This window comes from Tetrahymena thermophila, assembly GCF_000189635.1.
Source record: "Tetrahymena thermophila SB210 genomic scaffold scf_8254582, whole genome shotgun sequence".
NCBI lineage: Eukaryota > Ciliophora > Oligohymenophorea > Hymenostomatida > Tetrahymenidae > Tetrahymena > Tetrahymena thermophila.
This window is the reverse complement of record NW_002476353.1, coordinates 494,187-509,847: the sequence shown is the minus strand read 5'-3', so window position 1 is coordinate 509,847 and position 15,661 is coordinate 494,187. Positions and strand designations below refer to the sequence as shown.

At 22.5% G+C, this 15,661-nt stretch overlaps 3 protein-coding genes across 3 annotated transcripts; 2 read left to right on the top strand and 1 right to left on the bottom strand. All coding sequences in view use genetic code 6, as the record gives it.

Moving 5' to 3' along the window:
- Nucleotides 1–1,046: 1,046 nt before the first annotated feature.
- On the bottom strand, nt 1,047–4,344 carry TTHERM_00137600 (spindle assembly abnormal-like protein, putative; the record flags this gene model as incomplete). The annotated part of the gene is made up of 12 exons (XM_001019742.1): nt 1,047–1,220; nt 1,274–1,545; nt 1,606–1,843; nt 1,900–1,997; nt 2,053–2,166; nt 2,388–2,625; nt 2,680–3,012; nt 3,078–3,271; nt 3,330–3,535; nt 3,663–3,812; nt 3,876–4,038; nt 4,119–4,344. 12 exons carry the CDS (start codon nt 4,342–4,344, stop codon nt 1,047–1,049), a joined length of 2,406 nt encoding a protein of 801 aa, XP_001019742.1.
- Nucleotides 4,345–5,079: 735 nt separating this feature from the next.
- TTHERM_00137610 (SNF2 family amine-terminal protein) lies at nt 5,080–9,634 on the top strand (the record flags this gene model as incomplete). The annotated part of the gene is made up of 15 exons (XM_001019743.2): nt 5,080–5,238; nt 5,329–5,417; nt 5,533–5,831; nt 5,886–5,995; nt 6,054–6,231; nt 6,292–6,435; nt 6,489–6,849; nt 6,910–6,989; nt 7,050–7,277; nt 7,336–7,584; nt 7,640–7,812; nt 7,865–8,281; nt 8,346–8,495; nt 8,562–8,770; nt 8,824–9,634. The coding sequence occupies 15 exons, from the start codon at nt 5,080–5,082 to the stop codon at nt 9,632–9,634; spliced, it is 3,657 nt and encodes a 1,218-aa protein (XP_001019743.2).
- A 1,217-nt stretch (nt 9,635–10,851) lies between these two features.
- Nucleotides 10,852–11,468, top strand: TTHERM_000137609 (hypothetical protein; the record flags this gene model as incomplete). The annotated part of the gene is made up of 3 exons (XM_012798512.1): nt 10,852–10,915; nt 11,132–11,174; nt 11,318–11,468. The coding sequence occupies 3 exons, from the start codon at nt 10,852–10,854 to the stop codon at nt 11,466–11,468; spliced, it is 258 nt and encodes an 85-aa protein (XP_012653966.1).
- Nucleotides 11,469–15,661: the final 4,193 nt, after the last annotated feature.

Here is a 15,661-nt window from a genome sequence, read left to right as displayed (position 1 = left end):
TTAAAAAATGGATTCTTTGCTATTTTTTACTATCTTTTGTCTTTATAACAAATTTATTTTTAATTTTCTTGTTTTTTATTATTTATTTTTTTTTCAAATATGTTGAAAATTAATTAAATTAGTTCCTAAAAGTTTAACTGACAGATCCAATCAATTATTAAAAACAAAGAATTTGATTAATATTTCAATTTCTTATTTTTGCAAAACAAATTAAGAAAAAAAAAAAAAGATAAGAAAAAAAGAAATTAAATAATAAAAATGGATAAAAGATAATGTCTGAATATAATATATATCATTAAAATAATTTTTTTAAGCTCCATTTGCAAATATGCTAAAAGTTTTTTAAGTTATTAGCAAAATAATAGTCGAATAAATGATAAATGCATGATTCACTTATAGCAGCATCAACACAACTTGACTAGTATTTAATGATATATAAGACTGTTCTTACATTTCTTTTAAGAATATCAAAAAACCATCTTTAAAAACCTCAACAAACACCAAAATTCTTTTTTTAATAGTTTTCAAAGTTATTTTACAAATAAAAAAAACCCTCTCGATCTACTCTCTTTTTAAGATAAAACATTACTCTTTCCTTTAATACTATATTTAAACGCAAACCATCTCAAGCTTATAACTTATTAACTAACTAACTAAATTGTATATTAAACTAAAATAAAAATATATCTTCAATTAAAATCATATATAAACATTAAAAATTAATGATAAAATTAAAAAATATTACAAACTCACTAAAAACTGCCAAAAAATAGCAAACAACATTCATATATTTAACTAAATCTAATTATAATTCATCATATAATATCAAATCAATAATACAAGTTTTATTTACTATCTAAATCAATCAATATAAATTAATAAAAACTGAAAATTTATGTTTGCATAAACATGCAATTTTTGAATGAATGAATAAATAAATATCTTTTAAGATGAAGAAATTTTTATTTTTTTGGAATTGTTGACTTTGTTAAAATAATTATACAAAATATATTAAATGTAAAGTTGTTTGTTTGTTTATTTAATAATCAGTTTTAATTTGGATTTTTTGGTTAGCGGTATTTTATTGGGGTGACTCTCTATGGTTCGTCTGCTTAATCTTCTTAGAAGAAGTTATTTTTTTTTTAATCGTTTATATTGCTATTTTTATTATTAAATAGATATTTTTAACTGAAATCTTGATCATCTCCGTTTTCTTCTTCCTTTTAAATTAAAATAAGATGAAATTTTAAATTAAAGCTGAAAAAAAAATTACTTTGGATATCTTTTCATATTTTTATAAATTTTAAGATTATCCAGACTAAGTAAAGGATTATTGAGAAATGTTATTGTTATTATTTGTGCTATTAGGATTATATGAAACAAGATCAGAATAGTTATTAGGATTATTAGAACTACTTAGCTACTTAGATAAATTAGGTAAATAATTACTACTATTATTGTTGTAGTTGATTGTACTAGATTAATTTTAAGTATTTATTGCGCTGTAGTTATTATAGTTTGATTATTTACTAGTAAACACCAAATCTGTTTTTTTAAATAATTAAAAATATATTAAATATTTTAAATTATAAAGATAATAAATACCATTAGGATTAGTGCTTTAGCTAGTTGGTGTATATGAGGGTTTATTTTATACTGTATTATAATTTGTAGTGCCTCCAAATGTAGGATTTAATCCTGCTGTTTAACTATCTTTAGCTAAGCTATAAGGTGTTGTAACTCCGTTAGCATTTTATTAAGAACTTTCTGTGTTTAAGTCAAGATATGAGTATTTCCTAGTAATTCCTGCTGTGTTAGATGCGTAATTAGTGGTAGCATATTTCTAATTTAATTTTTTGAATTCAAATAAGCAAATATTAAATGAATAAATTTTCTTACGCTTTCATAATTAGAGGAGAAATAAGGTTTAGCAGTTGTAGAAATCATGCTTGTTTTAATTCCTCCTTCATTTAATTACTTATTCAAATATTAAATCACTATTTACATTAAAAATTCATTTAAACAACAATAAAATTAAAAAGGTAAGCTTACTTGATTGACTGCTCTCTATAGTTTTACAGCTCTCTTGCAACTTCTCTTTATAATCATTGATTTATGTTTCTTGCTCTTTTATTTTGAGATCTTTGTTATTTATTTCTCTCTCCTCTAAATTAATTTTAAACAAAATATTTAAAATAAGTTTTTTCAAAGAATTGCTTTAAAAAAAATTTTAAATTAATTCTAAATTATTAGAAATAGTTCAAAATATTAATTTAAATCTGATTTTATTTAGTGAATAATTTTTAATCTAAATTTAAATCAGATTTTAGTTGATTGAGCAGTTCTCATAAAAAATAATAACTTATTAATAAATAAGCTGATTTTACTTCTAAGGATTTCATTTCCTAATTCATCATTTTTTTGTCTTATTTCTTCCAAGAATTATTCTTATTTAAGCACCATCTAGTTTTTCATTTTTATTTTGTTCTTGGATTTTTATAGTTCTTCTTATAATTTTTCAATAATTTTATTTCCTTTGTTGATTTCTTCACTGCATAAATCTAATTTCTATTCCAATTTTAATATTTAATTCCTGTATTCATCGCATTGTTGCTTCAATAAATCCTTAAATTTAAAATTAATACTTTATCATTTTGAGCAATATGTTTAAAAACTTACTTTCTGGTTATTAAAATTCTCAACTAAATCTTTATTATTCACTAAGAGATTTTCTTTGTCTTCTATTTATTTTGTCATACCCTAGTTGACAAAGGATAATTCTGTAATTTTTTTTTCTTGTTTAAATCTGATTTCATTTAATTCCCTATTTTGAACTCTGAGTTCTTCTATTTCTCTCCTATTCATAGTAGATTCTTTTTCTAGTGTGGCTGTCTTAGATTAAAATTCCTTCAATAAAGCTTGTAATTCAGTAAGTTTTTCTTGAAGATCTTGACATTTATTAAGAGATTTTTCATATTTATCTTGATATAATTCAATATCTTCTCTATATTTCTATTTTTATAAATTCATTTATTATAATCAAAACTCTAATATTCATTGATATCAATAAATGTTACCTAATCGTTTTCTAATTTACTTTATTCATATTATCTTCTTATTTTTTCTTCTTTCATTAAATACTCTTCTTTAGCTTTTTAAAATTTACTTTACTCATCTAATTTAATTTCCTCAATAATCCTTCTTTTCTCATCTTACAATTTTTTAAGCTCGTCAGAGTTTATTCTAACATCCATAGATTTTTGGTTTAATTCTTTTAGTAAATTTATTTTAATTTAAACTTTACTTAAACATAAATCAAATAAATTTACCTTCTTCTAATCTCGAGTTTTAGCATCTCAATTATTCATTTTCCATTTTTTAGATTTATAATTTTTTTGCAATAAAATTTTTTAAGATTTCATCATTAGCCTGTCTTAATTTTAATGATAAATGTATAAGAGACTTGAAATGGTTCATTTCTACAATGTTAAAATCAGCTTCGCTGTTATTTTTGATATCAAGCATGCAGAAAAATCTATTTTTAAAACATTTTATGATATTTATGATATAATAGCAAAAATCTTTTAAATCAAATCATAAACAATATATTATTGTTTTTGAATTTTTCAACGTGATTTAATATCATTTTTAAAAGTAATTACTAAACTTTGCTGTCTAAATCTTAAGTCAAACACAGTTCAACTCTTTCTGCAAATTGCTAAGGGAAAGAGAAAAAATCCACATGCAAATTTTATTCCTTTTTGACGTGCAAAAACTCAGTTTCATTTAATTCCATAAGAAATAAGAAGAGGCTAATTGTTTAAAAACAAATAAACAAATTAGTTATTGATTGCATTTTAAATAGTCAAAATTACTGATTATTTTCATCTGTTAATTCTAATCTTAATACTTGTCCTTAATTGTTTCCTTTGCTACTAGTAAATATTTTAAGGTTCAATATTGTTTGCATATCTTCTTTCCCTGACTATCTAATTTTTATTGGTATTTAATTTTCAAAAATGTCACCACCCTTAACACCTATTTATAAAGTTTTACATATAAATTGATAAATCAAAAAGGCTAATTCATTTTATAATATTGAAGAATGAGAACTTTACTTGGATCATTCATAAAAGATACTCCTGTATTTAATTCAAATTTGCTAGGCTAATATGTCCCAAATATATTATTATTGTTGCTATTCATAATTTAATTAGTATTGATTTCTGTAGTTGATTAGTTAAGATTCTGGACAGAACTTGTGTTCACTTTACTAAATAAATTATTGCTGTTTCCATTTTTATTTAAATCTATCTTTCTGTATGAAGGTTAGTACTCAGCCATTTCTAAAATATACTTTTATTTTCTTTATAAGTTTGTATGCTTATTAAACTTGATTATTTTTTAATTGTTTTTCAAGTATCTCAACTAAAAACAAAGTTTTTTTTGAATTTTTGTTTTTAAATACGAATAATTATTGATAATAGCAATACTCGCATATCAAATTTTAAATTTTTATTTGATTTATTGCCAAGATTCTTTTAAATCAAATTGAATTGAAATATTTTTTTTTTTTTTGCATTGACTCTTGATATATTTAATGACATTCATTTACTCATATTAGTTAATAATTTATTTTTCAGTAAAAAATATAATTTGATTTTGATTTATTTAGTAATTAGTCTACAAGGTAAGTAAATTGTTTCAAAATCGTTTTTCTAAATTTAATTTAAAATATTTTTTATAATTTATTTTTCAGTTAATTTAATTAAAATTAATAAATTAGCTTGTTGATTAATTTAAAAATTAAATTTAGAAGTTAAAGATAATCAATCTTTAAATGTAAAAATTAAATAAAAATATAAGATTTAATTAAAATGAGAAGATATATTAAAACTTATATCATAAGTTTCTTTTAAAAAAAAGATTGATAGAACTAACTTGTATAAAATAGCTCCTATTTTTGGCGCAATAATAAATATATTTAATTAGCTAAAAACATAAATTAAGAGGGAGAAAATAAGTTAAAATAAAATAGCGCACCAATTAAACAGCATAAACGAACAAGATAATAGTAAAATGGCTGATGAAACTAACGAAAAATCCAGAGGATTTGAGGATGTCATGGATGAAGAAGATGATGTCCATGAAGTAGAAAAAATATAGGGTAGGAAGAGTTAGCAATAAAAATATCTGAAATAAATAAGCAACGACGATGAAAATCCATAGCAAGAGGAGGTAACAATCAATTAACGATATATTTTAAAAAAAGAAATGTGAGAGAAAGTCATATTTTTGAATAAAAAATTATTTTTTTAATAAATTTAGATAAGCGATGTTGAGAAGAAAATGAAAACTCTTCTGCTGAAAGCTGAATAATATGCAAGTTTTTTAGTTTCAAGACATTAATAGAAAAAGTAAATATAAACAAATATTTTAAAAATGCTTTATAAAAGCTTAGCAATTATCAAAATATTTTAAGTATTTCACAAAAATAAAATGAGTAATTTCATCATTATAAAATATTTTTAGGAATAAAAAGCAAGTTGTTCAAAAAAGAAGAGGGTAATATTAGGAAGAGAAAGAAGAAGAAGAGTAGCTTATTAAAGAGGAAGAAGAAGAGGATGATAACTTGCCTACCATACTAACAAGCTAGCCAAAAATATTAAAGGGAGGAAAATTAAAAGATTATCAAATGATTGGTCTTAATTGGATGATCAGTTTATATGAAACTGGTTTAAATGGTATATTAGCCGATGATATGGGTCTTGGTAAAACAATTTAATCTATCTCTTTAATAGGTTTCCTGAAAGAATTTAAAAAAATAAATGGTAAATATTGACATTGTGTGAAAAAATATGCAATTAAAACTATTTAAAATAAAGGTCCACATTTAATTATAGCTCCTAAGAGTACTTTAGGTAATTGGTTTAACGAATTTCAGAAATGGTTGCCTTGCTGCAGAACAATCAAATTAATTGCAACAAAAGATGAAGTAAAAATTTTTAAAAAAGTTAATAATGATACTCAATTTACATTATTGTTTATTATAGAGAGAAGAAATTTTGTAAAATTATATCGCTAATAGCAAATTTGATGTTTGTTTAACAAGTTTTGAAGGAGCAAAGCTTTGCTAAAAATATTTGAAAAAAATAAATTTCTAATATATTATTATTGATGAAGCTCACAAGATTAAAAACGAAGAGAGTTAAACTGCTTTGATTTTAAGAAGTATATTTCATTCATTTATAATCTCAAATTTTGATATTAATTATTCTTACATTCAAATAGTGTTTAAAACTAATTATAAAATATTGCTCACTGGTACTCCCCTCTAAAACAACCTTCACGAATTGTGGAGTTTGCTCAACTTTTTATTGCCAGATTTATTCAGCTCAAGTGAGATTTTTGATGAATGGTTCAGTGCTAACAATTGTAAGATATTGTTTTAAAATTTAAATCAAGCTTATTTATAAATTTCATTTTAGTGAGTGGCAAAAATAATAACGAAGAAAATGACACAAAGAATATTGAAATGATATCTCAGCTTCATAGAATTTTGAAACCATTTATGATGCGTAGAACTAAATCTGAAGTTATGCAAACACTTCCTCCTAAAAAGGAAATCCATTTATATGTAGGTTTGACTGAATCACAATTAAATATATATAGAAATCTCCTATCTCCTAAGAAAAGTATAACAGGATCTGAGGATGATAAGAAATTCTATCTTAATATCTTAATGCAACTTAGAAAAGTTTGCAATCATCCTTATTTGTTTGAAGGAATAGAAGAAGAAGGGCTCCCACCTCTAGGTGAGCACATTATTACTAATTGTGGTAAAATGATGTAATTAAAATATTTAATAAATAATTGATTCCATTTAATCAAAATTTATTTCCTAAATAGGGTCTTAGATAAATTGTTACAAAAACTAAAAAATGGAAAGCATTAAGTGCTTATTTTCTCTTAAATGACTATGGTTTTAGGTAAATTTTAATAAATGTTTAAATTTTAATATCTTTCTTTGTTACTTATGAAAATAATAGATATATTAGAGGATTATTGTAACTACAGACAGTTTAAATATTGCCGTATCGACGGTAATACAGATATGACTGATAGAGATAATTAAATTAGTGATTTTGTAAAAGAAGACTCAACTAAATATATTTTCCTTTTGAGTACAAGAGCAGGTGGTTTAGGTATCAACTTAGCTACAGCAGATACAGTTGTTTTATATGATTCTGATTGGAATCCATAAATGGATTTATAGGGTAAAGATTTTATTTCAAAAAAACAAACAAACAATTAATGATTTTTAAATTAAATTAGCCATGGACAGAGCTCACAGAATAGGTTAAAAGAATATCGTTAACGTTTATAGATTAATATCTGAAAATACAATTGAAGAAAAAATTATCGAAAGATAAACAATTAAATTAAAATGGGATCAATTGATTATTCAGTAGGGTAGACTTGCTTAAAAGAATCGTGTTCTCTCAAGAGACGAAATTAAGGATATGATTTAATTTGGAGCTTCTGCTATTTTCAAATCCAAAGGGGGAACATACACAGATGAGGGTAAAAATTATTCCCAAAGTTAAAGTAAAAATGATAATATAATTAATATTTATAGATATTGACATTCTTCTGTAGAGAGGTGAGTAAAAAACCAAAGACCATAATAAAACCATTGATGAAAAATTCAAGAAATCTAATGAATAAGTGGGAGAATTATCTCTTAGCTCTATCAATATTTATGATTTCTTGTAAAAGAACCACGATAATGACAAAACAAAAGAAGATAAAGTAAAATTACTTTTAAAATGAGATATTAAATATATTCTGAAATATTTAATAGGAAGCCTTAGATGAATAGTTAGCCCGTGAGTTAGCTAGTGAATTAAGATCTCGTAGAGAAAAGAAGACTATGAATTACAATATCAATGCATAGTTTTCACATATGATGGCAACTGCTCCTATGCCTAAGGCTGCTAAAATAATTAAATTACCAGAACATTAATTGTTTGTAGAAAGAGAAAAACTTTAAGAATTACTTCAAAAGGAAGAAGATTTTAAATGCATGAGCAACAGAGCTAAAAAAGCTGAAAAAGAGGAAGAAAATTCAATTGAAGAAAATGGGCTTACTCCCAAAGAAAACAAACTAAAGGATTAATATTGGGCTACAGGTTTTCCTACTTGGTTGAAACAAGAATATCTCAGTTTCATTCAAGGATGTGAAAGATTTGGAAAGACTGCCTACAAAGAAATAGCTGAGGTAATTTTTTCAAAAGTTGTTGTTGCTATAAAAGTTAAAATAATTTTATTTTAAACATAAATAGCACATCAAGACAAAAACAGAAGAAGAAGTTAGCTAATATAGCAAAGCCTTTTGGGAAAGAATCGACACAATCAGTGAAAAAGATAAAATCATTAAGAACATTGAAAGAGGAGAGTAAATTCTTAAGTAGAAATTAGTGATGTCAGACTTAGTAAATAATATTCATTCATTTTATGAGCTTTTTCAAATAAAAATATTTATTTCTTCAAATTTTTAGTTAAAAGAGAGATGCAAAATTTATCAAAATGTTAAAGAAGAGTTTGAATTCAATTCAGCCATTTACAATAAATCTAAATCTAAATTCTACACAACTGAAAATGATAAATTTTTAATTTATGCTAGTTATCAAATGGGGTACTGCAATTGGCCTGTCATCATAAAAGAAATAAAAACTAATCCTATGTTTTAATTTGATCACTTTTTCAAGTAAATTAAAAAAAAATTTTATTTAATTTAAATATATTTTATTAAACTTACAGAAGCAGAAGTGAATACGAGTTAAATAAAAGACTTTAGAGTCTATTAAAAGTAGTAGAAAAGGAGAAAGATTTTATTGTTTAAATTGAAGCTAAAAAGCTAAAATTAAAGTAAGAGTAGGAAGAGAAGTAAAGAGAGCAAGAACTCAAAAAGGAATAATAGAAATAGTAACAATAATTACTCGAATAGTAAAAGGCTGAAAAAGAAAAAGCTAATCAACAATAACAACAACAACAGTAATAATAATAATTGAATACAGAAATTATAGTTACAGATAGCTAGCCAAAGCCATAATAAAATAGCAACAATAACAAAGATAGTAAAAATATAAATTCTGCTAAAAATAGCTAAGAATCTTAAGCTAAATAATAAAGTACTATCTAAAAGTCTAGTAATTAACAATCTAACTAAGTCCAACAAACTTAAAAAATTAAAGATCCACAAAACTCTTCTTCTTCTAAAAATAATAATACTAATAGTAAAACAAATGGCTTAAAATAAAATTCTCTATTAAATTATGGTGTAAAAGTAGATAAAAAAGTATAACAAGCACCTATTTTGATAGACTTAGAATCAGAAGATGAAGAAGATGATAAAATAAAAATTAAAAGATTACCAAATGTAATTGTGCCAGAGCCTTTATCATAAGAAAGTAAGCAAGAAACCTAATAGAAGTAATCATAGTAATCTTCACAATCAAGTAATAAATAAAGCACTAGCAATGCATCAAATAATATAAATTCTAAAAAATCTCACAATGTTAAAGACGATAAAATAGAATAAAATCCTTAAAAAAAGTTAAAGCGTGATTGACTGAGTAAATAAATATTTATAATTTATAAAACCTGTAATAAATAGATAAATAATTCTTATATTAAATATTTCATTTGTGAATTTTAGTTTAAACTTATATACTTTGTATACCAAACTTATTTTTCGATTTATATGTTTTAAACAAACATCAAAATTTTATCTTTAACTCAAAACACACAAACAATAAATATTAAGAATGAATAAATGTATTGATAATACCTACTCTCATCCTCTTAAAAAAATTTAGAATATACCATTTTAGTAAAAATGATAAAATGAAATTTATAAATAAAAATAAAGTTATAAATTTATTAGTGAGGTTTATAAAGGGTAATTAATTGGTTTATATTAATCAATGAATTAAATTAGTTGCTAATAAAAGAATTATTAAAAGCTAAAAATAAAAAAATCATAAAGTCTTTATAAAGACCTTAAGCATCAGAAAGTTTTATTGCATATACCGAAAATATTAAATATTGACTCTAATTTTATCTAGATATATTGGTGTTAAAACAATTAAAATATACTCAGATGTGATTTTATGCAAGGGAAAGAGCATTTATGTGACTGTTAAAGGAAACTTTAGAAGTAATTTTTATTGCATTAATTAATTTAATACAGAGGGAGTGAAGAAATATTGGCTATCCGGTAGAGACTAAATTAACTTTAAAATGAGTGGTTATAATGTAAAATAAAATAAAAGATAATTTAAATTAAATATGTAAAATAAATTTAATAGTAAATTCTTTTAGAAAGATAAATCTTTTGATTAATATAATTTTTGTCCATTATTTATTAAATGACTTTGATTATTTTACTTTACAAACTTTTGAGTTAAATTTCAACCAGAAAATAGCTTTCTGAAGTGTATTTAATCATGACTCACTCATTTGAAATTTCAAAGAATAAAAATAACACTTAATAAAAGATTATTAAAATTCTTTTTTAAAGTTTATATCTTAACAATCACTCTAAACATGATTAACGATAGTGTAAATTTTCAAGTTAGTTAAATTTTAGCTTTTTTTTCTAAATTCATCTATTGTTAGCCAATAAATCTACTTCATAATAAACCCATCTGTGACCTAAAACCTTCTAAAATGTTTAAAGATAATTAAAAGTAGGATTTAAAACATAAGTATGTGCTTAAAAATACACCTTGTAAATTGTGAATATTGATTGCCTTATGTTTTTATAACCACTTTTATAAGATTTCAATGACCAAAAATATATCATAAACTGTTTTAAAGAATTATTTTGAAGGTTAAAATTATCAGGAATGTAAATTTAAAAATTATTAAAATTTAAAGAGATTGTATTTTGTTATATAGCAGCACTTAAGAATGCATGGAAATATGATAAGTTTTACTGTATACCAAAAAGAAAACGATTTAAAAACAAATTGGTATTTTTACACAAATTTAAACAAAATAGAATACTATTTTTTACAGAAAAGCTCTTTTTACAATATATATGATTAATATTACATCTTATAAGATTTTTTGATTCTTCCAAATGATAAAAGAATATCAGGAATAATGTAAAATTAGGTATTACTAAGTCTTCGATTGACGTATATGCTGTAAAATTAAAGGTATAAAATAAATATGCTATAAATACAAAATAAAAAAAAGAGAAGTGAAAATGCATAATTCACGATTAATATGATATTTTATATCATAGAACCATTTGCCTAACGCATAGTTGTTTGGAAACCAAAATGTTCTGTTCAAAAGATTTGATCAATGGTTAAATTGCATAAATACCAAATAACGAATTATAAAAGAATTAAGATGTGACTCAAAAATAGCAAAGGCAATCAGCATTGAATTGAAAAGAAAGTAAACAAAAATTAAATAAAATCTTAGAATCATCAAGTGGGAATAAATACATGAATAGGATCTAATTAAATTATTGTATTGAACGCGTGTTTAGCTTTTTCTAACTGCAAAATATAATAAATAATTTACATCAATTTGACAAATAATAATACTGTTTTACATTGAATTATTTTAATCATATTAATGAGTAAGTGAAGTCTTGTGAATGAATCAAATTGAAATAAGCATTTAAAAATTATATAAAGAAAATCAAAATCAAATATAAAATACTCAATAAAGACTACAATGATTTATTAAAACAATTCATTTCTAAGAGCTCTAATCCTTTATTTTTTTGATTGTTTCTTTTAAACTAATTTTAGTATATTTATAGACAGTATATTCTTAGTCATATTTTAATTTAATCATAGTAATCGCCTAGTCTAATAAATAATCTATTCAGTAAAGACTCATTCTTTCTACAGCTGCTAACAATTTTTTTATCATTAAGTCTTAACTTGTCATTTTTGTTTAAATTGAACGCTTACACTAAGAATTTAAATAATATTTTATAGTCTTTTATAGTAAATTATTATAATTTCATGAAAAATAAGATTTTTTAACTTTATTTTAACAAACAAGAATAACATTCTTATTATTTATGAAAGCTTGAGAATTTAAATCATAGATAAAGTGCATACTAATTACTTTAAAAAAATGAACAAACTAATAGAAAGAATTTATTTTGAAGAAGTTTTTAAAATGAATGATTGAATAAATGTAATTATTTTATAAAAGAATTATATTTTTTCAAGGTTTTTAAATAAGGAAATCTGAAATATTAATAATAATAATAATAAGCTATCATATAATTCTTATGTTTGTTTTCATTAAATAAATTTTAAACTTAATTTTGAGAGTCCACTATCATCAATCAGTCAATAAATATATAATAATATTTATTTCTAAAAATTTAAAAATAACTTTTATTATTTTTCTAACATGCTATATATAATATAAATGATTAGAGACTTTAATTTTATCAAATTAATAAAATGAATTTTCATAGGGTTTAAGTTTAAAAAATTAGAAGTAAAACTTTTTATGTGCTGTTTTAAAACGGGTATTTTATTTTCATAAATGATTTCTTTTATAATTTGATATGCCTTATTTTGATAAAAGAATTAAGTTATCCTAAAAGTTTAGCAACACACTTAATGAAAGCTACTGATACTTTATAATCAGAGGCATATAAATTTTTAGATGTCTCGCTGTAAAAAGTAGTGATAAAGTACTTTATACAGAATATTTAGATGGTATTAATTGAATTGATTTTTTAGTTAATATCAGGAAGGATATGGAAACGTATTTGGTTTATTAATATGGCAAGTAAATGTATACATTTATTTAAGTGTAATTAAAAATATGTTAAGCAAAATATTTATAGCGTAATAGATTATGAAAGCAACAAATAAAGTATTTAGAATTTTATCAATTTATTTACTTTAAATTTATCTTTTGAAAGATAAATTAATTAATTGCTCAGATTTTTTAATTTTAATTTTTCAAAATAAATGTTTTTCTTTCATAGGTGCTTTTTAATAACATTTTATAAGCAATTAATTTAAAAAAATATATTTATTTTTTTATTTATTTTTAAAAATATTTGTTATTTATCAATTCTTTCATCTGTTTATTAATTGAGTCATTTTACAAATAATCAAGAAAATTTAATTTTATGAGAAAAAGCAACTCTCGTTTCTTAAAAGTGACATAATTAAATAATACGTAATTATTATAAAAAGAATATTTGATTATTAAATTAAAGGCATATACAATATTTTTTTTACAAATCTATCTGAATACAACTCGTTTAACTTTCATGCTAACTAACTAACTAACAAACAAATAATCAATCAAATTAAACTTCATTGAGGATTACTTTCAGAATCTAAATTTTAAATTAATTATATTATAAATCATCTTTTCTTTAAGCGACTTTCAACGACAAATTATTGATATTTCATGTTCTCATTTATTATCAGCTTAGATCTCTAACAGCTTTACATTATTTTTTTGGCTTTTAAAAAAATTGTGAATGAGGAGGATAAAAACAGCATAAGCCAAAAAAATAAATTTACTTTATAATTTTTAAAAAAAAGTATTGTTTTTATAAATTAATAAAGTCTACCTGAATTGATATTATTTTGAAGTGATTTTACATTTAAAAAGTGTTTTTTTTCTAACAATATATCTGTGACGATTTAAGATTTAAAATTAAATGAAATTAAGAAAACAAATTCAGTTTAGTGAAGATAAAACATTAATATTTTTTTAAAAATGAAAGAAAATTAGAAAAGAATTTTTATGTAAAACTCTTTGTGTTGTGTTGTGTGTGATTTCATAATTAAATTAATCCCTTTCACAAAAAAAAATTTCTTTTTATTTTTTTTCTTTTATATAATTTTATTTGAAATCAAAGCATCCAAGTAGAATACTAATACCTAAAATCTAGAAGCAGTTTCTAACTAACTTATGAAATTTTTATAATTTAAATATTCCAAGCAATTATAATTTTAAAATATAACTTTTATGTTAAAGAATTTCTTGTTCATCAGAAAGAATTATTCTACGACATTAGACCCGATCATGATTGATTAGAAGGCAGTTTTTGCTGTTGTTTAAAAATTTAAACAGTGCTTAATCATAATTGAAAACATTTAAATTAATTGTATTTAAATATCAAAAATATTTAAAAGTTTGGAATATTTCAGAAAGATACTACTTGTTATTTATCTACTTTTTTGATAATTATTCATGAGTATTAAGCACTCATTGATTAATTAATTGCTTTGAATTTCTTTGATTGAGCATTAAAAATAATGAAATCTTAATTAAATAAGCTCATACACGTATGTATTTATGAATGCCAATTCAACTGAAATTAGTCTTAAAGAGCTTAACCGCTTTATTAAATAAAAGAAAAATGAATAAGTGTAATATTAAGGTGAGGGGAATTTACTATTTTGGTATTAGAGTTTTTCACTAAAAATAGGAATAAATGCAAGTACTTACTTGAGAGATTTGTTGGGTATGTATTGCATTTCGCTAATTTAATTTGTTGAAATAATAATATGATTGATTGAATTAGTATGGAAATTTTTGCGGGGGTGAAATTACAAAACAACAAAAGAATTAAAGATTCTGATATTACATGCATAAAAAAGCTTATATTAATTTATCCTTTTTTTGTATTTAGCAGATGTCTTATTTTAGTTTAAATGAGATAAATGAATAATGGTAAGCTTAATATTTTGTATTTAATCAGAAATTAAATTGTAAGAACTAAATATTATTTTTGCTCAGATTAAATTACTAGGCGACTGACTCACTTTGGCATCATGTTGGTGATACTTTAATCAAATATAGATAGTCCAAGCGACAATTAAATGATAGCATTATATTGATTAATTATGATAGCAACAAACTTAAAACTGAATATTCAAATAGATTTTATGTAATAGAAATAATTCTGATATTTATGTGCAAAAAACGTCAGATAATCTATTCTTCGTTAAAATTTATATAGAAACAAGACTAAAATACGTAATGCAAGGTATCTTTAAAAAACAAATAACCATAATAAAGTAATACAAAAAAAGAATAAAAAAATAGATGTGTGCAGAATGAATGAGGAAAAGTGGAAGGAAGGATGGTAAAATGTATTGATAAGACTAGTTTTAGAGATAGATGAACAGTGAAATTTATTAATTAAATAATTAATGCAAGCATAAATGAAGAAACACCAAAAAGTATTAATTTTTTTGTATAAGAATAATCCAAATCGCTTTTAATTAAAAGGTGGATTTAAAAGTTAGAAGGAAATGATTAAATGTTTGTTTGTTTGCTGCAATCAATATAAAAGAATTATTAATTAAAAAAATAATAAAAGATTTTGAAAATTCATATGATTTCAGCAGCGCTGTGAGTGAAGGGGTATAGTAACTAACTAATTGGGGATTAGATCTAATTTCAAAAAGGGAATAATGATATAATTTATTTTAATTTCAAAACAAACAAATTAAAAAATTTATTAAGAATTCTAAAAAAATTTTTTTTGTTGCGAAAGACAAAAAAATAAACAATTGGCCATATACAGCGCTAATAAAAATAACGACAAAAAGACCTACTTCTTTTCTCTCAGAAA